General features: G+C 39.3%; 1 protein-coding gene across 1 annotated transcript; it reads left to right on the top strand.

The window, feature by feature from the left end:
• rubcnl (RUN and cysteine rich domain containing beclin 1 interacting protein like) lies at positions 1–22835 on the top strand. Its single transcript, XM_020713173.2, has 17 exons — positions 1–256; positions 3244–3349; positions 4304–4742; positions 9249–9559; positions 10759–10856; positions 12076–12439; positions 12748–12793; positions 12891–12999; positions 13524–13660; positions 13750–13814; positions 14659–14698; positions 14822–14899; positions 17112–17232; positions 17987–18048; positions 18498–18651; positions 21321–21411; positions 21847–22835. Exons 1-17 carry the CDS (start codon positions 254–256, stop codon positions 21942–21944), a joined length of 2322 nt encoding a protein of 773 aa, XP_020568832.1. The 5' UTR covers positions 1–253; the 3' UTR covers positions 21945–22835.
• Positions 22836–23794: the final 959 nt, after the last annotated feature.

The raw sequence follows: 23794 nt of genomic DNA, 5'->3' as shown, positions 1-23794 counted from the left end.
TCCTCCAAGGTGAAATGAGTGAAAACTGTTGTGTTGGAGGGCATTAGAGTGTAATGGTGGAGAGGCAGTTGTCTGTAGCAGATGGTTGTGTAGAAAACTGCTCTGTTCAACCACAGACAGCCAAATTCAGGAAGTGCTGATAATCAGCCACTTCTCTTTCTTTCTGCTGCTGCCCCAGCTTTTGGTGGATAAGGGCACGTTTGGGTCGGACTCCAGCCGGGTTCTCTGCGGGTTGGCCTCAGTGGATCACAGCATGGTGAGTACTATGAAAAACTTTGTGAGGTGGTCATCTAAAAAGCAAAGCTTTATGGCTTTGTGTTGTTTAAATGGAAACTGTCAGCAGATGTTATCATCTACACAAACAGGAAGCTGTGCTTCAAGCTTGAAGAGTGTCGACATATTTATTGGGTTAATAATAAATCTGTTTTGTTCAGAAGGTCCTCTAACATGTTGGTTTAGAAAAGATCATTTGATGAAGGTGAAGTCGAAAAATGTTTTGAATTTACAGATTAGGTTCTGGATGTCTAGTTCTTTAATGACATTTGGCCTTTTCAAATCACTACTGACCTCTGCCTGGGCTCTTCCCAGGCAGGGTGAGATATGATTGTCATGCTTTAAAAAAAAATATGAGTTTTTTATGTAGCAGGCAGTCAAACAAAGTTTAGGTGGTTTATGTGGGGAAATCCTTTAGACACCATTGTAAAATAATTTCTGAGCTTAGATGGAGTAGAGAACTAAAAATACCTTTTGCACAAATTGTGGTAAATTATGTTAAGTCAAATCTTTTTAACCTTGTTGCCACTTTAAATTGATGCTAAAGTCCAAAAATGCTTTTAAATTATTAGATCTGTACCTTGGAATGTACATCCTTCATACTGTTCATGGTGAAACACACAACTTTAAAGACAATTTAACTCACTTTCAAAATAAAATCCATCTAACATTTTGGGTTTGGGTTTTCATCAACGTAAAAGTTTTGCTCTGTTTCTATGGTATGTACAGCAAAAACACATGAATGTTTTCATCAGTAAGAAGATTTCTTTAGTGGTCTACTGACAGAAATTTCCAAAGTACGTTATCATTACGCCAAATAAACTCATACAAAGAAATCGGGACGTGTAAGAATAAAAGTTGAGTCAATAGAAAACCTTATACAAAAGCAGAAAATATGATCAAAGTGGGACTAACACTTTTTGGAAAAGCTTTTGTTGGTGATTACAGCTTCTAGACGCTTTTGTATGGCGAGACCAGCTGTCGGCATCACTAAGAGTGATTCTAGCCTCTATCTTCCACACTAACAGTCCTGAAGGGCCTCTTTCTTGAGGACTTTAAAAAACTTTCCATTCATTCAAATGAATGAGTTCACTATTGAACACTGTTGGCTCAAGTGTAGCTAATCTCGTCAGTGTTACACCATTTTGCTCTGGTTGAGGCATTTCAGCAACATCAAGAGGGCCGTTCGGCACACTTCTGTGAGACAGGTGTTCTACAGCAGGTGATATGAGATTTAGGCTAACCTGTTCAACTCCAATGGACTGGGCATCACTTAGCTGTCACAGGCTTACAATCCCGCTCTTGCTGCCTCCACTTCTTTTGCTGCTTGCAGACACTCAAGCCCTGATCCTTGAACTTCAGGTTGTTTAAGAGTTTGCATTTTATCAGCGTTTCTACTCTTCTTGTACAATCTTGCGTTCAGCTTCCTTTGCTGCAAGATTGTCAGCCACCTCAGGACGTTTGGATGCAATGTAAGAGGATGACGAACTGTGGCTGACATTTGACCGGGCAGCAGTAGAACCACAGACTGATGGGGTGTAGTCATAATGCAAGAGCCCACAATGTTCTGCATCATGATCATTTATAAGGCCTGTCAATATTTAATTTATGATTTTGATCATGTTATTTGTTACAGCTTCATATGCATCAATATTTTCACTTAAATCAGCTGTGAGTGCCTTGTGCTTTATGTTTGGGCACAACAACTTGCATCTTTATTTAAATCTTTATTTGTTTTTAATAGTATAGCGCGTTATTTATCACAATAGGACTCTCTTTCAAAAGAAAATACATCCAGCCTTTTAACAATTTTAAAATAAAAACTTTTTTGTCTTTACATATTGTAAAACATCAATTTTTTCCAGACTAAGCTTATAATATACCGACAAACCCTTACACTTAAGTTAAGTGTCTCCATCAAATTGGTATGTTGGCTTCCAACAGTCTCATTTCATGATTTTACAAATACAACAGAAAACTATTTTCAATCTTCCGAGCTTCAGATTTTTATGGCGGGACCTTTCAGTGGACTAAAAATGCAACTTTTTAGCTAAGCCTTGATCAAACCTGGCAGCTGCTTCATCAGCTGCTTGGTGGCTTTTTTTTGCAGGTCCGAATAAACTCTCAAGAAATTGGAACAATAGGAAAACTCTGAGCATCACTTACAGTTGTGTACATTTATTATTAAAAATAAAATATTGTTTACAAATAGAACAACAGGTCATAAAAAGGATTTTTAGTAAAACTTGAAATAAAAAGGAAGAGTTTACTCAATATTTAAACAACATCAATAATATTTCTAGAGTATGTTTCTTGGACATGACATTAAAACAATTGAAAAAAAGTATTGTTACCTCTAACTTTGTGGCCACAATTAAATATTTTGTGGATACAAATTAGTATTTCATAACTTGTATTAGCAACTTGTATTGTAACTTGTATTAGCAAGTTAGAGCCCACAAAATGATTGGTGCCCAAAAAATGCTAGTTATTGTTCACAAAATGCTATTGCCCATAAAATACTAGTTATACCCTAGAAAATGGTAATTAGAGTCTTCAAAAGGCTAATTTGTGCCAACAAAACACGAATTTCTGCCCACAAAATGCTATTTTTTGTGCCCTCAAAATGCTAACTAGTTCCCAATAAATGCTTATTTTTGTTTCCACAATGTGCTCTTTATTGCCCGCAAGCAAAATAATCTGCCAAGGGGTAAGAAAATGATTGTATGAAAAATTCTTATTTTAAGCAACAATCTAGACACGTTTTCTTGAACTAAGATAATTTTGCTAAATACAATAGTTTTTCCTGCAAGACAAAGAATAGGAACCTATTTTTCTTGCAACAAGAGTCTTTTAACTTTCTTCTTCAGTTTTTGCAGTGCAGTTGCATTACAGTAACTGAAGGCAGCCTGACCAGAATCCTTGATGTCAGGTGCACGTCTTGTGAAATCTCATGTTTTTGCTTTGCAGATGGGAAGCTCCAGCGGCGTGTCCTCCTCTTCCTTCACAGGCCAGTATGTCAGCTGGTTCGTGGATTCTGCAGAATCCCCTGTTCCTGCATCTCTGACACATGCATGTGAGCACCACTGCACTGAAGCAAACAGGCTTTTGAGCTTTGTTGCAGCTTCACAGACAGCTTCACTCACACAAGCAGCACCTGACAGCTGTGCCTATTAAATTAAAATTCAAAGTAATTATTTCTAAAGCACCTTTCATGAAAAAAGAACAGTCAAGGTGCTGTACGTAAAAATAAACAAGAACGCAACAACACCTATCCACACACATGCAATAAAATAATACAATAAGCCCCTCATAATAAAATTCATAAACAGAGAAATGATAATAAGAAAGCTAAGGACGAAAGAACCTCAAAGGCGATGTCCGCCCTGTCCTCCTTCTGGCCAGGGTGTCAGCATCTAAGCAGCACAAGCATAATTCACTTTTACTTTGAGAAATCGGTGACATGATATTCGGCATTCAAAGAAAGTAGTGAGCACGGTGTCTGAATTTCATTAAAATCCAGGGATCTAGATAGACCTGCACAATATTGTTTATTAGTAGTCAGGGAGGAGGGACGGATTTCGCACATAAACTTACTCACAACTGCCCTTATTTAGTAGATTTGGGTGAAAAACTGGCCAAACCTGTACAGGGCACACAGGTAGCCCACACAACATATTAAGGTCATAGACAACTCAACCCGTGGAGTGAAAGTTTCTACAGCCGTGCTGTGAGTGACGGGTCGCAGTGAACACTCAAATAATATGCTTTAATTATAGTTTTATCAATTCTTCTAGTGTGTAAAAATGCATTTGGATCTTCAAAGTTTTTTTTTTCACTTAGCAGCCCCCCAATTGTTTATCATCTGAATATTGTTACTGACATGTCACCTTTACCAAAATTCTGACTTCTTGTTTTTGTAACGTGCCTAGTCTTTTTCTTAAAGTCTGGGATTTTTGTATTTTCAGCTGGTTGTGGCTCTAAAACATAAAAAGTTAATTTCAGCTTTTCCCTCTTCTCTTCTAATCAGCAACACTACACGGCGTTCCTGAGAAGAACCAGAGTGCAGCTGGTTCCAGCAAGGCGCCACTTCTCCTTCTGTCATCACCTGAAACCTGCGGAGGAGACGCCAGCACATTTCCCAAAAAGCTCCCACAAGGGACTTTCTCGAGAAGGAAAGCCCTCCGACGAACCCGGCCCGGCCTGCTGCAGACAGACTCCCACAGTCCTGCAAAAAACACCGAAAAAGGAAGAAAAAATGACAAAGCTGAGAAACATCAAAACATTTTCTCCAGCTCTGAAGAGGAGCCAAAACCTCATGAGAGGAACATCCTGAACAAGGAGAAACCACTTCCTCTTTCTCCTAGAGGTGGAAACTTCCTCCTGCCAAGGAGCAGTCCAGTCCTTTCCAGGAGACCCAGACCCCTCTCCTGGCATGGGAGGAGAACTCCACCTGCAGATCCTTCAAGGTACACAAATCTGTTCACTTCCACCAGCCGTTCCAGACAAAATCTCTTCACATCAAACATATTTAACATAAACACCAGTGTTGGAGTTGGAAAAAGCCCTCACCCTGTGAGTTCAAAACTATATGGGTCTATGTGTCCAAAGTGTGAAGGTCTTTGTAGAGCTTCAAGGGTCGCTAAAGAAAAAAAAACATAAAACTAATCACAATTGAAAACACCCTTAGCAATGGTTAAAAATATGTTTACTTCAAATAGATGTGAAAGTTAAATCTTCATCTGCATCACTATTTAAAAAAAATAAAGTCCATTGGCCTTGATAACAAATATTAGTTGATCGTCATTGATATCTAGTGATACAGGGGTCTACTCTGATCTTTGGTTATCCACAAAGAACTTTAGGGATGTACAGTGACCTATAGTGATCTTCATTAATCTGTTATGATCTATAGTGATCCTTATTGATCTCTTGTGGTCTACAGTTATCTTTGATTATCTACAAAGACATTCAGTAGTCTACAATAATCTCCTTTGATCTATGGTGACCTTTATTGCTCTAAAGCAGGGGTCGGGAACCTTTTTGGCCAAGAGAGCCATAAACGCCACATATTTTTAAATGTAATTTCGAAAGAGCCATACAATAATGTAGTGTCTCTTTCCCACACTGAGGCATGGAGACTTAACCTCATTTAAGGTTCTTTATTCTGGTTACTGCAGACCGCAACAAACGCCGTACAATTAATTCAGCAACTCCTGAATCTCTCCCGCTGAGACGAGAGCGCTTCTCCCAACTTTATATTCGCTCCTGCCGCGTCAGCCCTCCCATTTCCCTTATTTGGCCCATGGCTGAACCCCATTGGTCCAAATTACCTAACAACAGGCTGAGCGACAGAACTGAGAGCCAATCAGATCTCTGCTTGATGCGTTCATGAACTCCAGAACTTTTAACGCGGCCCAACAGCCACCCAGTCCAAGTCAGTCCGCGACAATATGTTTAAAACTAAATATACAAGTGAATGTGTGCATTTGATGTAATTTCATCATTTTTAAAGTACAATAAGTCTGTGGATTCTTTTTAATAACATTGTTATGCTGTTGCTAATAAATGATGAGTATTTCTCGTGGTAGTTTTGCTGATGGTCTAGTCTGGTTGATACGTGGTGAGATTCTGCTTCATGCAGGCGTTGAGACTTCAAACGTGATCGTAGGTCTGAATGTTCTGTAGATGTGAGACAGACTGATCACATGCAGACCTGGAGCCAAACATACACTCACATGCTGCAGTGAGTGACGGGCAGCGGGTTTTACGTTATTACAATCCCTGCGCGTTTCACCTGCTGCTGGACCCCTCACCCCCACCCTCTGCTTTCTTCCTCTAACATCCCGTCCCCGCAACTGCGCGCTCTTTCTCAGAGACGGGAGCGTGCAGTTTTGGGCACGGCAATTCACAGGTTTCCGGCTGGTACAAACTCTGTGAATTAATAGATAATAGTAAAGTGACAATGCTGGCGCAGATTTTTCTCTCTAAGCACCGCTACTACTGCGCGCCTCTGGCATCGCATCGCGCCCGAGAAGGACTGGTCTAATGAAAAAAAAAGTATAATTAAAGATTTGTCTGCGAGCCACATGTGACCATCAAAAGAGCCATATATGGCTCGCGAGCCACAGAGATTGTTGGTTATCTACAAAAACCTTCAGTGATCTACAGTTATCTATACTAATCTTCATTGATCTTCATTGATGAAAAAAAAAAAAGTCATTTTCCATGCGGGAACCTCCCAAATGGATAAATAAAGTTGTCTGTCTGTCTATCTATCTATCTATCTATCTATCTATCTATCTATCTATCTATCTATCTATCTATCTATCTATCTATCTATCTATCTATCTATCTATCTATCTATCTATCTATCTATCTATCTATCTATCTATCTATCTATCTATCTATCTATCTATCTATCTATCTATCTATCTATCTATCTATCTATCTATCTATCTATCTATCTATCTATCTATCTTTAATGATCTGTAATGATCCACAGTGATCTTTCATTATTTACAAATACCTTCAATGATCTACAGTGATCTACATTGCTCTATTGTTATCTACAGTGAGCTACAGTGATCTTTGGTTATTTGCAAAGATCTTTAGTGACCTACAGTGATCTAATTTCATTTGTGAATAATTTAACAGAAAGCTAATACTTGAACAAATGACATACTTTGGAGAGCTGTTGTGGTACAGTTCTTCTGTGTTTTATAAAAAATCTCTTGTACTTTATTTTTTATTTCAATGCTTTTTTGTTGTAAAGCTAGTAGTATTTTTCAAAGTTCCCCTCTTATTATAATGTTTCAGTGTTTCAGTAGCACCGTTCAATCAAAGCTGAGTTGCTTTAGGTTTATTAGTCTTTACTTGTCTGAAAAAAAAATGAAAAAAAAAAGATATCAAACCAATCTTTTTTTGAGATACATCTTCCACTGTGCTGCTTCCAAACAACCACCAGGTGGTGCCATGTCATAGCTAGCTGAAATTGTCCTCTTGAAGTGATCTAAAGAAGGAAAGTGCCTGATGAGCAGCAACCTTCTGACTTAAGAAGGCAGTTCCCTTCTGCATCGCAGAGGCAGTTCAGTTCATGAACGCTTTCTGGCCTTCCACTGTCTGAGAGGAACCAGAAACTGACTTAGTAGTGCAGATTTGTAAATAGGAATCTATTCTTTAAAAAACAAAAACAAAATTAAAAAGAACGACATGTTCTATAGAAATCCGCCAGGCAGATTCTCAGTAGATTTGCAGTACGTTGTGCAAAAATCTTTTCCATGAAAGAGGTGATGTGAAGAACAAGGACAGATTCCTCACATTTAGCAGAATCTTTACAATCAGAAGAAGCCCAGAGCATCTGTAAGAAAAATGTTTGATAAAAAATCATAACTAATACATGTGTTTTTGCCCTATCCTGCCTCTATGTTATGGCTGTTTGCCGTACGCACTTAGACATATTTAATTTAATAAAGCAGGCATTTCAGTGAAGCCTATTTCTGTTGGTGTGGCCTCATCACGAAAAGAGAAATAACAAAAAAATAATATAAAAAATGAATCAAAACGTGTTGCTTTTCTGTATTACATACAAAGTCCTATCTGATTATCCTTTGATCTATTTTAATTCCCAGTGGTCTTAATTATAGTTGCTCCATTTGTAGGTAAAGTCAAAAAACCTGTGTCACTTTTTAGGGCATAGTTTCTGCAGAGCAGCGGGAGCTCATTAGAAATTCACCTCTAAGTTATGAGCAGGTAGTTAGTGTGCGGTAAGCCCGCCGCTACTTCCCCTCATGCTTTTGTTAAATGCTCTACCAGCTTACAGTGCCTCACACCCCCAACCTAACAGCTATCCATCCATACAGTTTTGATCCAGATTCCAGCTCAGAGGAGGAAAACAAAGATGTTCATGAATCTATTTGTCTGCAAGTGGATGCATCAGAATGAAGCGGAGCAGGAAGCTTGTGGCTTGCTGTAGTAACTTATAAGCTTTTTCCAACAGCATTTATTTATATGCTATTGATTCACAATGATTTAAATAAAGAAAAAATCAGAAATGTGTTTTTTTCAGAAAAATGCAACAAGAACATGTTAAACACACCAAAAACACCAGTTTCATTGGAGTGGATCTTGAAAGAAAACATTTGATTGAATGAAAAAAAAAAGAATTCGAAAAAGAAAACCTGAAAATTAGAAGCTATTTTGTTTGTTTTCTCCAGTATTTCATGTCATTTTTTTAAAATCAAGTTTTAGGGTTTTGGGGAACAAAAATGTAATATTTACACCTGTAAAAACTGGCTTTTTTCATGTACAGAAACATCAACAAACCCAGAAATCTCCATCTTTTTACTAAGCCACTAAATTCTCCACATATATGATTAACTCATTAGAATTAATTAAACAGACTAAAACTTTCTCATTCTTTATTTGCATACTTTTGAAACCTAAAAGACACACTTTCAGTTGATTCAGTGAAAAATTTTAAAGGATTTGTGGAGTTGATTTCCTTTGTCCGGTTACAGGTGCTGGTTGTATCTGTCTGTCCACTGGAAAACAACAGGGTCATTTATGTCTGTAGTTTGATTATTATTAAGATCACATAAAAGTTTTTGTTAAACTTTGATATCTTAATGAAAGCAATCTAGTTTCACAGCTAGAAGAATAAAATGTGTCTTGGTTTTTATGGCTAAAACTTTAACAGCAGCTGTTGTGTTGATCTGCCTGAGGAGCTCAGGTTAAATCTAAAGGGGTTTTATTGGAGCTGTTACAATAGTCTAGATTCTAATAATAGAATGAAAGCAGCGTAGTGTTATACTCTTCACATTCCTAAATCTGCTGCACATGCTGTTCCTGAACTTTGAAAAGCTGGTTGTTTTCTGTGCTTCTAAAATAAAGTCAGGTCTTTACAAATCCATCCCCATGGGACAAATAAGAAATATGTTAATCAAAACTGATTGATCATTTTTTTGTTGTTCCAGCTTGGAACTTTCCTCCTCTTCTTCTGGTTCTGCACCCTTGAAAGCCAGCAGTGTAGAGAATCTGGGATTCAAAGCGAGGTCCAGCAGATGCACGTTCACAGTCCAGGTGGATGAAGCCTGGAACAGCGTCGGCCTCTCATCCGATCGGAACAGCGTCGGCCTCTCATCCGATCGGAACAGCGTCGGCCTCTCATCCGATCGGAACAGCGTCGGCCTCTCATCCGATCGGAACAGCATCCTCAGCAGCCACAGTCAGGCAGAATCAGTGGATGGGGACAGCTGGCAGATCTTTCAAAGATGCGGGAATGAAGGTTTTAGCTTTCTTTATTTAAATTAGTGCAAATTCACACTTTACCATAACAAACAATTATGGTATTTGATAACAGCTTCTCAAAATATTTTTTCCATACCTTTTAGCGTGGTCCAAAATAGATTCTGTGATGCTGTGAGTTTAGATATGGCTTTCTGTATATACACTTTCTGTAGAAACCATAATTCTCTAAACATAGCCAAAAATGCATATTGCCTTCACAGAAAACAGCCATCTAAATCACATAAGGACTAGGAATGCTATCTACTTACACAGTCCAGACCTCAGCATCCCAACCAAAACTTTAGCTAAATATCAGTCATTCTAAATCACGGGGGGTGATTCTTGGGAATGAGTTTGGCTGTGGGATGTGTGCAGGACTGACCTGTGTGCAGGTCAGATTAACCCGTGCATCAATGATTCTTGGTCAGAGAAGTGTAGCGTTCCTCCATCTGATATAATCTCAGGTCGTCTTATTTGCTAAGAAAGGGCTTCACCATTAAAATGGAAATTTTTTTAATTTTTGACTATTTAATAATATCCAAACTGCTGAATTGGATCCAGAAATGTCTTAGAGAAATGCTGATTACCTTGGTAATGAGATTATGATTTTTTTTGAGCTGGTCTAAAACTCAGCAGAGGAAACAGATGTTTCAGCTTAAGAAACTGATTTATTTTGAATCAGTTTTTATTTATTCATTTCTAATATCACATTAAAACCAAATCAAACTTTATTCATAAAAAGTGTTTCTTAGTTGTCGCGCAGCCGAAGCGCTTTCCAATTAAAAGCAAAAATAGACACAGAAAATCATCATTCATCTAGGTTAGTTATACTAAATTTGTGAGAAGTTACTAAAGTTCACCAAACAAGTATAACTCGGTAAGGCAGGTGACAGAAGCTGCGCAGCCAATCAGAAAATAAGATTGAGAGATCATTGTTTGCTGGTGAATTCTTCCTGATTTCCCCTATTTTATGTCAGAGTTTAAAATATAAACTTTAAGAGCAGGATTCACAAGTACAGACTAAGAAAAAAGATAACAACGAATATCAAACAATGATAAAAACTGTTTTTGGAATGAGAGAAACTCTTATGTTAAATACTTTTCTGCTGAAAAGCTTAATATTTCTGATGAATCAAATGTGTGTGTGGGTGTGTGTGTGTGTGTGTGCGTGTGTGTGTGTGTATGTGTTCTCACTAGACTGCTACAGGTCCTCTTCATGTGACAAAGAAAGGGTCTGCAGTGGTGTCTCAGATTTCTCTGCAGACATCTTTAAGGCCTGCTGTGAGCTGGAAAAGGTGAGTTACCTGAAAGGATGTTTACATTTCATTCAGTACAGCTGTTTAAACGTAATATCCCCCCAAAAAACACTGAACTGTTCACACAACCTGGATTTCAGAAACATAGTGTCACAGTGAATGGCGTATTCTTGTGTAGCGCTTTCCAACCTTCTTCGAAGGCCCAAAGCTTTACAGTCACAGTCCCCTTCACCCTTTCACACACTGATGACGGCTCTGACGTCGAATGCTGGTGCCAGTCTGTGGCTACTGGGGATAGGGTGGGAATCAAGCCTGTGATCTTCCGATTGGGAGTCGAAGACCTTAACTACCTGTGCACCATGCTTCTTCTTTAGTAAAACAAATAGATCTTTTTTAAGTTGACAAAAAATTAGACATGCAGTCTGAGCTCTGATCTCCAACCTGCAATTTATAGCTTTTATGCATTTTTGGTGAAATGCAAAGAATAAGCAGCAAAATTTTATTTTAAATTAAGGTTGTTTGGTAATAATTTTGGGCGTCAGAGTGGTGCAGTGGTTACCACCTTTACCTCACAGCGAGAAAGCTCCTAGGTCCTTTCTGTATGAAGTTTGCCTGTGTGGGTTTTCTCCTGGCACTTCAGCCTCCTCCAACAGTCCAGACAGATTTTCTAAATTTTCCCAATCTAAAGTGTGTTTGGGTCTGTGATTGTGTGGCCCTGTGACAGACTTGCACCCTGTCCAGGGTTTATCCCAGCTTCACCCAACAGCAGCCGAGTATAGGCTCCGGCAGCCCCGTTACCCTCAAAGGAATACAGAAGGTTTAGAAAATGGATTGATAGTTGGAGATAATTATGGAGGAGATGAGAACGAAGTAAATAATCACTAATAAAGCAGTTTTCCCACAGGACAACATCAAAGAGACTTAAAGTATTTAATCCTTGTTTTATTTATAATAAATTATCTGAAAGAACATGACTGTGCATAAAGTCCACATGTCATATGTGAGAGGTTTGGACAGGAAAACAAATACAGCAGTTGAACAGAAAACTGATGCAGAGCTTCAAACACTACTGCTGATGATCAATTTGTACTTTTAAGTAAAAGAATTTCAGTTTCCACTAGTTTGATGAAAGACGATTCTTATTAACACCTAAAAAAAACCTGTCATAATAGCAAAAAAACCAAACTTTTTCAATAAATGCATTTGACATGATCATTAAAGTTTTGCGCTTCATCAGGCTTTCCTCCATTGTGTGCAGGAAAATGCTCACTTCATTGTGGTGGATATGGTGCTGGAGGTTCTGGAAGGAGCAAAATGGACTCTGAGCTTTGATGAAACGATAGCCTTGCTGGAGAAGCACCAAAACATGCATGCAGGCTCTGCACAGCACTCTCCACCGCACAAACAGAACTGTAAAGCACACAGACACACACAGGACCACAGCAAACACGGCGGAGAACCAGAGAGGAACAAGCACATGCCTTCAGAGGATGACATAAGGATATCACATACACGATCTGATGAACCCACAGAGGGACAAAATGACAAGGAGTCGAGAGATAACAAACCAGAGCAGCAGCCTAAAATGAACTCAGTCCTCTCCACTGACAGCGGATTTGAAGGTAAAGGGATGGTTTTCAGACAGTTTAAACTTGGAAAAAGGTTCCACACAATTCCTGTGAATTAACTTTTTCAATGAAAAGTTTAGAAAGAAGGTTACTAGTAATGCAGTAAAATCTCACTAAATATTTGCTTACATGTACATCATTATAACTGCCAGCAGGGGGCAGCAAATATCAATGTCAAATACAGTACTGCTCTTGAAAGTGAAAAAGCATTGTATATGAAAGTTAACAGCAACATTTGTCGCAAAAACGGCTCTACACAAAGCCTTGAACTCTAAACACTGTTACATGTGTTTGAATTTCAGATTATGTACTCGACACAACTCTTCTGTCAACAGATTCTGACACAAAGTAAGGCAAATATCTACCCTCTATAAAAGTGTCATACCAGATTTACACACTGTTTATGTGTTGAGGTGCAAGTGTGTGTTTGTGACGTCCCACACAGCAGTGCAGAGTATCTGGCCCAGCGGCTGGTGTCCCAGTTCAAGAGGAAATGGCTGCCGCCGCACAAACTCTGTAGAGGCCGACAAAGTCTCCGCAGCTCCCTCCAGGAGGTGAGTAAACCTGGAACAGCCCAAATGTGTTTGACTTCTCTCTGGATGAATGAGAACTGCTTTTTCCCACCAAGAATGTGTTTGTCACTGGGTAGTGGAAAAATAAAAAAATAAAATGTTTTCTATATAGGAGGAGACATGGATCGGCACCGTAGCCCTAGTACCAGCGAAGCCTTTAAGTGATTTCATATAAAATATGAAATGAAAATGTGAATGCACTGCCTCTGTCGCTATATGCAATTTAGCTTGCATACCTGCATACCTGCATTATGTAACAACTTCTTGCACCATTGTTTACTGACCTTTTCAATATGGTGTTACTCTTCATGCACATGGATCAATGGTAACAGGCTAGCATAGCCTCTCTAGCCTATATAACTAACTGAATGTTAACTATGTAACTAATTCTGAATGTGTACTTTCATTTTTGAAATATTTTGGAGTTTAAATAGAAATGTTGACTGTGTCAGTTAGAATGAAACATAAAAATGAACTTAGTGTTGCCTTCTGTCTGTGGTCTTTAGCTGCCAGGCACTGAAGGAGTGGTGAGCAGCAGAGGCAGCCTGACAGAGGAAATACAAATTAGGACCAGAATGAGAGGATCTCTGACATGGGCGCCACCCTGCTTCCAGATCATCTTCACTCTTCATCCATCACACAGGTGTGCATCCTGTCTGAGCAGACCGGAAACCAGCAAAAGTCCAGGATCACTGTGGAAGGAGGTTTCATTCTTGTCTTTTTCTCGTCCAGACGCAGTGAAATGGTGGCTTTGCAGAACTTTTTGTGCGCTGGCTGTGGGACAGAAGTAGAGCCCAGTAAGTACTGTACAGCAAAGATGACACTCACATCTGGACTCAAAGCACAGCTTTCATAGATGTGAATGTGAGGTGATGAGAAGGTGTGGTCAACTTTGAATATTTACACAGAGGCTTTTACAGTCGAAGCATTCTGCATTAGTGTGGTTTAGTTTGTAGCTCCTGGTCAGAGCTTGTTTTTTTTTACAGTACTGCCTCCCCCAGGCAGCTGTTGTAAGTGCATGTGAGCATGCAGAAGGATGATGGTGTGATGTCAGAGAAGGTTCTCATTCATCCAGGAGGTGTTGCCTTAAAGCTGAGTCAACTGGACTTTTTCTGGTGAGCTCAGACATGGCGACCTGCTTGCCGGCGCCTCTGTAGAGCTCTCCAAAACATATAAACCCAAGCTACTGGCTCGACATCATTCCTGTTTTCCTTGATGTGGCAATGCTTGAAGTCCAGAAAAACGTTGGCTGCCCTTGATAACGTTAAGGCATCAAGGGCAGCTGTTGGTTGGTAAGTTTGACGCACAACAAAAGAAAGGCAGCAGACGCCAGTGTAAATGCAGCATTACACCTCCATTTCCCTCCCCCCACGTGGATGCTCAATCTGTTGCATGACGACCTAAATATTATTAATATTATGCACATTTATTTATGTATGTATTTACTTATTTGTTTGGTTGATCTACTGAGCTGTAATTGTAATCATTTTCTGTCATGATGAGATTAATAAAGTTCAACTCAATAAATGAAAAAGCTAATCCTGGACTTACCGTATAGCTCTTCAAGCTTCCTCATATGTCCTGAGAAAGTCCCATTTACTGAGAATTAAATTAACTGAAAAGACTTGTTTTTGCCCCCAGGATACATCAAAAAACTCAGATACTGTGAATACCTTGGCAGGTATGCAAGCTAAAAGTTCATCAACCAAGTAACAAACTCAGCCTGAAGTGTTTGTGCTCTCGGCTTCACATCTTGTTATCCAACTTGAGATACTAAGCCTGATTATTCTTCATGCTCTTGCAGGTATTTCTGTGACTGCTGTCACAGTGGCTCTGAGTCTGTGATTCCTGCTCGGATTCTGTCCTGCTGGGACTTCAGCAGGTACAACCTTAAACATCCAGGATGAACTGCTGAGCTTTGTTTGGAACCGGCAAGGTTTTGTCTTGAAAATCTAGTCATAATTTTCTTCTCAAATGCATTGTTTCTTTAAAAACTCAGATGAAATTTTTGTTTTTAACATGTTCTTGTAGCCTTTTTTTGATGATGGAGGCCATAGCCTATACAAAGAATCATTGTAAATTAGGAGCAGATTAAAAAAAATATCTTGTTTGACAAAGAGTGCATTTGTGATGCAGAAAATATGCCAAGTGGGCCACAATCTCCCTGCTCTGCTGCATTCTGATGCATCCACTTGCAGATAGATAGATCCATGTATGTCTTTCTTTTCCTCATCTGAGCTGGAATCTGGATCAAAACTTTATGGCTAGATAGCTACAATAATATTAGGTTGGGTATGTGAGGGCTGTAAGCTAGCGGAAGAGCTTGTAAACATAGAGGTCTCAGTAACTAATAGGGGAAGGGGGGCGGGTTGTATGGAGTTAATTCAGTCTCAATAATCAGAAATGAACACGCTCTGATTCACAACTGTATTTTTACGCAAACGTGCAATATAAATTTGGAAATGGACACCCTTTGTTTCACAAACACACACGTTGTGTTTCACACATGCACATTAAGTGTTTCTCACAAATGTGCACGCTGTGTTTCACAAAAAACACAATACATTTTTCAGGAATTCACAATAGATTTTTTATAAATGCGCAATAGATGCTTCACAAACATCATTTTTAGGGACACTTGTAAGAAGATCTCACAGATCGTGCAAATTTTAGAATGTGCATTCACAAACCCGCTCTCATTTGTGAATCTCCCCACATTTGTGAGAGATTTCTCTGCGGTGAATATTGAGACTCCCTTCACGCTGCAGGTCAACTAATGTCACCATTGGCTAATGGATCTGTCAGTCAAACTCATCAGCAAAGCAGGCGTGCTCACTTTCAGCCAATCGAATGCCCCCTTAGACTTTCTCCAGTTTCCACACTGATGTCAGATCTGAAGGTGCACGGCACACAAGCATGGCAGAAAGGTTTTAAAGTCCAGGAGATGTAAAGCTCCCTCAAATCATACATCATGATTAAAGTCAGTATTGTAACTCTGTTCTAACTTTAGGGGTAACGCAACAGGACAGTTGGAGGCTGAATCCACTCTCAGCCCTGATTTGAAGAATGGAGAGGGAAAAAAAAACGGGGGGGGGGGGGGGGGTATCGATCTGTGATTGACAGGGAGGTTGGCTTGAGGTAATGTGGTCACGCTGCATTTTTTAATATGGAGAGTGGTACAAAGTGATGCCAGTTTCTCCACAGAACTTTCTGTGGAAGTTGAATATTTTTCTCCTCCACCTCCTCATGATCCAGTCCGAAGGGAACCGGTGTCTGAGTGTTAAAATGACGCTAGCATCATAGCTAATAAGAAGAAAGTATTAGCAAACTATCCTGAGTGAAAAATGTATTGCAAATCCAATCACCAGGAGACAGCTGCCAGCTGCATTCAACCACTGTTGCCTTGCTTCCAAGTCCACTGGAAAGTTGCACAAGCCACTAATTTTTGACGACCAAAGGCAATAAACCTACGAGCCATGAATGCACATTCTAAAATTTGCACGATCTGTGAGTTCATATCACAAGTGTACCTAAAAATGATGTTTGTTACACACACAGCGAGCACATTTGGGAGAAACACTTATTGTGCATGTGTGAAACAGTTGGTGTGTTTGTAAAACACAGGGTGTGCAATTGTGAAACACAACGTGTGTGTTTGTGAAACACATCGTGTGCATTTTCCAAATTTATATTGCACGTTTGCGTAAAATTACAGTTGTGAATCAGAGCGTGTGTGTTTGTGAAACAGGTTGTGTGCATTTCTTATTATTGAGACTGATTTAACTCCATAGGGTTGCTCGGACCCAACAGTCCCTCCCACAGCTTAGAGGTAAATTTCTGAGGAACTCCTGCTGCTCTGCAGAAACTATGTCCTAGAAGCAATACAATTGATTTTGTCTAAAAATGGCCTAATCATAATGAAAGACTACTGGGAATTTTTGTTTGAATTTGAGCCTCATATTTTGCACTTTATGAAATAAAGCTGATCAGAATTGGACAAATTCAGCATCAGTTTCAAATTTTGGTCATAAGTAGCTGGACAACACATGAATGAGCTGTGGATTCCCTTTGACCTTTGGGTTTGGAACCGACAGATACTCTGTGAGTGATTTCTCCAAACACTTGTTGGATTCCGTGTGGCATGAGCCTCTCTTTGACCTGGCCTGTGTGGGGACAACGCTCTGTAGCCGAGTGAAAGAGCTCAGCAAGTTCAGGGTGAGTTCAATACTGAAATACATTTCAAAGCAACTTACAAAAACAATTCGCTTTTAGTTGATTTTAACTGCTAATTTATTCTATTAGTTCTAGTATAGGCTATTTTATGTATTGAATTTCATTTTATGCATCTTATTCTCAATTTTATGTTTTTATATACATGATATGTCTTTAATTTTAGAGTCTTATCATGATTGCAGCCCCAGTGTTTCTTATGGGGATCTTTTCTTCCGGGGCTTGCCGGCTTGGTCGGTGGTTGTTGCCGTGGTCGTCGCCCTTGCTGGGGCAGCTAGAGTCTAACTTTGCAGCTTCAAGGCTGTGAAGTGGACCCTTGTTGTCCCAGCCTGGGTGGGCGCTGTGGCGATGCTCCCATGGCCAGGCTGCTCCTGGTATAAGAGATTCCCATATGCTGTTTCCTCACAGCAGAGCCAAGGCTTACTTGTTTGTTTGTTTGTTTGTTTGTTTATTTATTTGTTTACAGTTACATAGTCATTATTCATTGTACGTGGGGGTCATGGGTCATATGTTTTAACGGAGGGGAGTGGGAAGGGTGGGTTGGGTTTTTACTGTAATATTGTGTGTTTTCTGTTTTTAATGTTAAAGCACTTGGAGATGCGCAACTGAGTGAGAAGTGCTATTTTATAAATAAAGTTTGATTGATTGATTGATAGAAAAAAACAAAAGCGTAGTTGAACTCTGCAAAAAGGGAAAAATGAAGCAGTTCTTTTTGTCTCCTTTTTTTTTTTTTTAAAAGGATCTGCAAGAACAGCTGATGGGCATCAAGAAGCTGCTGAAAGCCTGCAGATTCTCCGGAAGGTGGAATATTTATTATTCTTGTGTTCATAAAGAAAATATCAAAGCAGTAAAGCTGAAATGGTTCTCTAGCAACTATACCATCAACACTGTGTCGGTGGTATCCTTACTCAAAACTACATCCTACAACACAAAGCAGAAATGCATAAAAATACTTTTAGAGAAGATTACTGTTAAAGATTTGTGAGATAAAGACAAATAGACTCAAACCAAAATGTTTGCCTCTTTTTCAATTTGCTACAAATCAGCAGCTCCACCCTCCCCTTCTCTTCCAGACTACTGACTGCTTTAGATGATACTAAAAAGTAGTAGCATAGTTACATTGTTTCCTTTGAAATATGTTGACACAGAAACCATAAACAGATATGAAATAAATATGAAAGATAAATATCAGTTTTCAGGTTGTGAGTCCCAGTTGGAGTTTCACTAACTAACTGATGAGTTTGTGTCAGGGTGTTGGCCGAGTTTGACCAGCTTCCAACTCACCTGACGGAGGTGCCGCTCTTCTTCTCCATCAACGACCTTCTGAGGGCGAAGAAAGGACAGCTGGCAGCGCCAGCCAGAGCACTGCTGCTCTCTGCCACCAGTCACGTAGAAAGCTGTGAGGTCAGTCTGAGACCGTGACACTTTAGCTGCATGTACATGTGATTAAAGATCTGGGGCCTCATTTATAAACGTTGCGTACACACAAAAGAAGGCGTACGCCACTCTCTACGCAATAGTTGATATTTATAAAAAGCAAACTTGACTGGAAAATGTGCGGTCCTTCACGCAAGCTCTGACCCAGGGGTACGCACAATAACGGGTGAAATGAGAAACGGCGACACCGTCGGCAGATGGAAGAAACACGTGAAAGTGAAAATGACAATACTGCCTCTCATAAATAACATGAAGACTTCACAAAGCAAGTCTAACAATTAACAGCCTACACGAACACCCGTTTGATCGATCAGCAGTGAAATAAACAAAAAAATCAAACGAAAATTACAACAGAAATTCAAATGAACACATATTTGCAGAAAGAAAAGTGAAATATGTTCTGCAATATTGGCATGTTGTGCAATTTATCCTCATAAATAATATATTTAACAGAACGAAATAATGTACAAAACTGATATTCTCGTCAGTGTGTCCGTCTGGCGGAGCAGATATAGGTGCAGACAGACAGACAGACAGACACACAGACGGACATATTAATTGTCCACTGGGGAAAGTTGTTTTCATAGTAAAACATTTCTTCATAAGCTACAGAATTATGGTATTCATGCATATGCCTTTAGTTTGTTTTATTTTTGATAAAACAATGTATGGCGTATGTCTCAACCATTCAGAAAGCAACAAGAAATTACATTTGCGCTGATCAATTTCCCATTTCCACGCCGATTATTACCGACATCTGTAGCTTGTCAGATGTAATTAAATGGAGGGAAATAAAATGCCCCATCACAATGCGTAATGACGCACAATGGTTGATCTTGCGTTCTTAGAAGATGTGGCAAATGGAAGAATTCGGAGTGAACGCATCTTTAGACAGCAAGAAAACTTGCTGGCAAACGAGGACGAGTGGCTTATGAGCCGGTTCCGACTTCCTCGAGCGTCCTGTTGGACTTCTGTGGGCTTTTGGGGGGGTGTCACCCGGTGCATCTGGCGAGTCGGTGTTCCCCCTGCGCCTCAGTCACCACTCCACTTAAAAGGGATTCCCCAATTATTGCCGCCAGTCTCCCCCCACGCCCCCCCACCCGTGGCAGACACACTCTGGCGATGCAGCGGCAGACATTTTTTTGCCTCGACTTTCATGTCCGACCATTTATTTTTTATTTCGGCCACGGTCCGAGGTTGTGCGGCTGCAGCATTTACGGCGTCTGCAAACATTTGCCACTCACGTGCCTTTTTGGCATTAGTAATGCCCACACTGTGCCCTCCAAACAACATTATTCTCCTCTTTTCCACCTCGCCAACGATAACTTCTACTTCACATTGAGTGAAGTTACGTTTTTTTGATATCCTCTCTGTGTTTGCCATGATTTCGCAATCAATGAATATTAATTTGTGGGCATTTCACGGACTATTTATGGGCAACTATGGGCGTGTCATGAGGCCGCAAAAGCTGCGCTGCATTTAGAATTGGTTGTGATTTATTAAGGGAAAGATGCGTAGGATGTGCGTGCGCACAGTTTTATTAATCCGAATATTTCTGTGCGTACGCACATCCTATGTTTCATCCGTACACCACTTCTGACGCAAATCCTACACAAAGTTTTATAAATGAGGCCCCAGATCAGAATTGAATAGTGTACAGTGTGGCCCTGAGTATAACAAACGTTTACATCCGCCTCACGTTAGATCAGAATAAATCATTTTGACATGTGCAGAACTATCTAAACGGCCGTAGAAGAGGAAGTAGCAGAGTTCTGTTGTAAACAAACATGGCTGCTGTTAGCACGTAGCAAGATGATATTCAGAACGTGCTTTTATTATTGTTGTTAATAAGTAATACATTGTTTTATTTATTTAAAGTGACTACTTGCACATCATTTTCTAAATACACGTGGCCTGTGCTGAACTCTTTTCTTGGCCGTATGGACCCGCAACAAGGCTTAGCCTTAGATGGACTTCAAATATGTGTGGGCAATGCATCATTGTGCATCTTGGCTGCAAGTGCAAATAACATCAGCCTTTTAAAATTTTATTTTTCTGGTCATAATTGGTAACACGAATTCACACGATTGTTTGCACACTCCCGCATTCCGTCTCCAGAGCTCACACACCGTCCAGCAGCTGCTTGGAGACACAGTTCTCCTGAGTCCAGCAGCTCACCCGCGCAGAGCAGCCGATCAGATTGGGGTCCAAAACCTCCTAAAGAGCGCACACTGTATCAAAGCACCCTCCCCTGCTTGCAGATACAAAGCTACGGAGTTTGGCTGCTCTCTTCAGAGACACGCTGTGTATGCAGGAAGTAAAAACCAACGCAGTAATGACCCACAATCGGAATAAACTGTTTACATGCACCAAGATTGGATCAATAATGGGCATAACCCACCTATCTCAATCAGAAGGAAATTCTGATCCTAATGAGTCTGATCAGGTCAGAGTATTCCAAATGGTGTGTTTACATGACACATTTTTATTCTGATCAGGCTTTAATCAGGATTAATTGTGTCCATGTAAACACAGCTAATGTCCTCCTAATCCACAGCTTTAGATGTACAGAACATAGATCATTTATTAATGAGTGGAATCAAGTCTCTCTGACGTTTTGTTCTACTTCTCCACAGCTTTGCTTGTCCAGAGGATTTATCTGTGAATTTTGTCGGCAAAAAGACGTCATCTTTCCATTTCAGAGGAACATATGCAAACGCTGCAAAGGTGAGGAAACTTAAAGAGGATCCATGATATTTGAGAGGATAGATCCATCTTAGAAAAGTTAAGGCTTAAATCCAAAGGAAAAAAAAGAACATTTTGGAATTACAATATAAAAGTCTACGGGATTTCAACCTTTTTGAGATAAAAGGTGCTTCCTGTTTAGAACGACAGAGGGGAGGGGGCACTCAGTCCAGGTCTCGTTTACAGTCTATGACTGAGACACAATATGTGGATCCGACAATAACTAGAAGGAGGCTGCAGCTCACAGCATCAAGTGTTTTGATGCTGTGAGACTTTGCCCCAACAAAACTCTCTGGTTCAGATATACTGTAGTTCACCATCACGCTGCTTTGTTTGTGTTGTAGGGGACAAATATGGAAACTGTCCTATTTACTGCTTATACTATGTGCTAGTCAAGGATTTTTTTTCATCTTTCAGTGTGCAGAGCCTGCTTTCACAAGCGCTGCTTCATGGAAAGAAATTGCCCAAAATGTGCACGGATCCAGTCCCGAACTGAGGTCCAGATGCGTCCTTGAAGTGGTCCCTGTGGTCCCACTGAGCTGACCTGCATTCAACCTCAACACTCGTTACAAAAAAGCTACATTCCTGTTACTACTAACTGTTTTTATATCAATGCTGTGAAGATTTCAGGATTTTACACTCATGTCTCTGGGACAACTTATTTTTAACTTTTAATGATCAGAATAGAAATGGAATTCTACAAAAAATGAAAAATTCTTGAATGTGTAATGAAAATTTTTTGAAATTTTAGAGACAAAATGCTTTGAACGATTTTTTTTAAATTGATGCTTTGTAGCATGAGCTGAAGTGTAACTAGTCAGAGAGGAGAGAACGGAGAGAATAAACATCAACAAATAATTGATTTTTTAAGTCCAAAAAATGAAAACGGTTTTCTCATTTATTTGCAAATACTTTTTTAATAACACTATTTAATCATTAATTTGTTTAACTTTTGTAAGGCTATATTAATTCTGTAATAACCTCAAAGGTATTTATGTAAAAATAGTTAAATGGATGGGTAGACAGAAAATTGAGTTTTTTATTTTATTTTATTTTTTAAAGCATAATTTATGGAACACTTTTGGAACACTTAGTGTTTTCCATGTCCTTTTTTATTTTACGAGATTGTCTTACATAATTTTAAAATATTTATTATGAAATGTTTTACCTTTTTTTTTGGACAACTTTCCCAGAAATCCTGATGTAGAACCTATTTGTAATTCCAGTGGAAATTACAAAATGTAAGCTGAAAAAATACCTTTACATTAAACATGTAAGAAGAGCATGCTCAGTCAGTACATTTTTATAAAATAAGCATATAGAGCAAATTCTTTTTTAAATGCTTTTAGGGTGGCAATTTGTCCGTAGATGATCCTATTAAAGAAATAAGTCACCGCTTCTCCTTATGTTGTTCATGTTTATGTTGTTTATGTTGCGTTGGCTTTTCCCTTCAAGGGTCACCTCAACCATTCAGCTTTTACTGATTCGCACAGCTGCTGTGGCCGGATGCCCTTCCTGACACAACCCTATGTTTTCATAGGGTGTCCGAGGATCAAAACCGGGCTTCCTGCACAGCATTCCTACACCCAATTATTTTCATGAGTTTGAAGCACATGAGAAATAAAAACATAAACTTTTCACTTTTGATCCTGTACAGCGTCCTTGGGTGTTTCTAAAGGTGCTTTAAAATAATATGTATTATTATTAATATTATTACTCACGTATACTGGCTAAAAACATGTGTGAAGTGTCTTTACACATGGGGGGCTGACGTTGGGTTGCCCAGCTGGCGGATACCTTGATTTACTCCAGAAAGCTCTATGTGAGATAAGAGCAACGAATGCCGTTATGTCTACGGTGGCCTTGAAGGCCAAATCACACCAACAAATCCCTCAATGCAATAACACATTATAGATCACATCACCAACTATAATGACAAAACAATTAATGAAAAAAAATACATTACATTTTAAAAATCAAAACAAAATTCCCAAAAAATAAAACTAAATACAAATGAAACGTTTCAAAAAAGGCTTAGGGTTAGGGTAACGTTGTTTTAAGTAATTTCCATAAATCCAAATGAAATATGAAACAAAGCAAAATACCAATAAGAAATTGGAAAAGGTAGGTATTATTGGAAATCACTGATTGGATGATGACATTAACTTTTTGACACTGAGTTTTTTCAAATGCATCTTCAATGTCTGCATACTAACAAAAGTTTCATGATTACGGAGCATATTCAGAATAAATTTTAGTGAAATGATAGACAAACATCTAACGAGGGATTCGGGATGTGTTATTACATTTAAAACGTGAAAACATAAGGAACTCAGAGATTTTGAACGTAAATTTTTTTATTTGT

Source organism: Oryzias latipes, chromosome 21 (assembly GCF_002234675.1).
Source record: "Oryzias latipes chromosome 21, ASM223467v1".
Lineage (NCBI taxonomy): Eukaryota > Metazoa > Chordata > Actinopteri > Beloniformes > Adrianichthyidae > Oryzias > Oryzias latipes.
Note: the sequence above shows the minus strand (reverse complement) of the source record. Positions and strands in the feature narration are given on the sequence as shown.

Excerpts from the sequence above, each read along its gene's own strand:
- rubcnl (XM_020713173.2), top strand. Across the intron at positions 3,350-4,303 it reads TGCATCTCTGACACATGCAT|CAACACTACACGGCGTTCCT; the intron begins GTGAGCACCACT and ends TCTTCTAATCAG. Across the intron at positions 21,412-21,846 it reads CATATGCAAACGCTGCAAAG|TGTGCAGAGCCTGCTTTCAC; the intron begins GTGAGGAAACTT and ends TTCATCTTTCAG.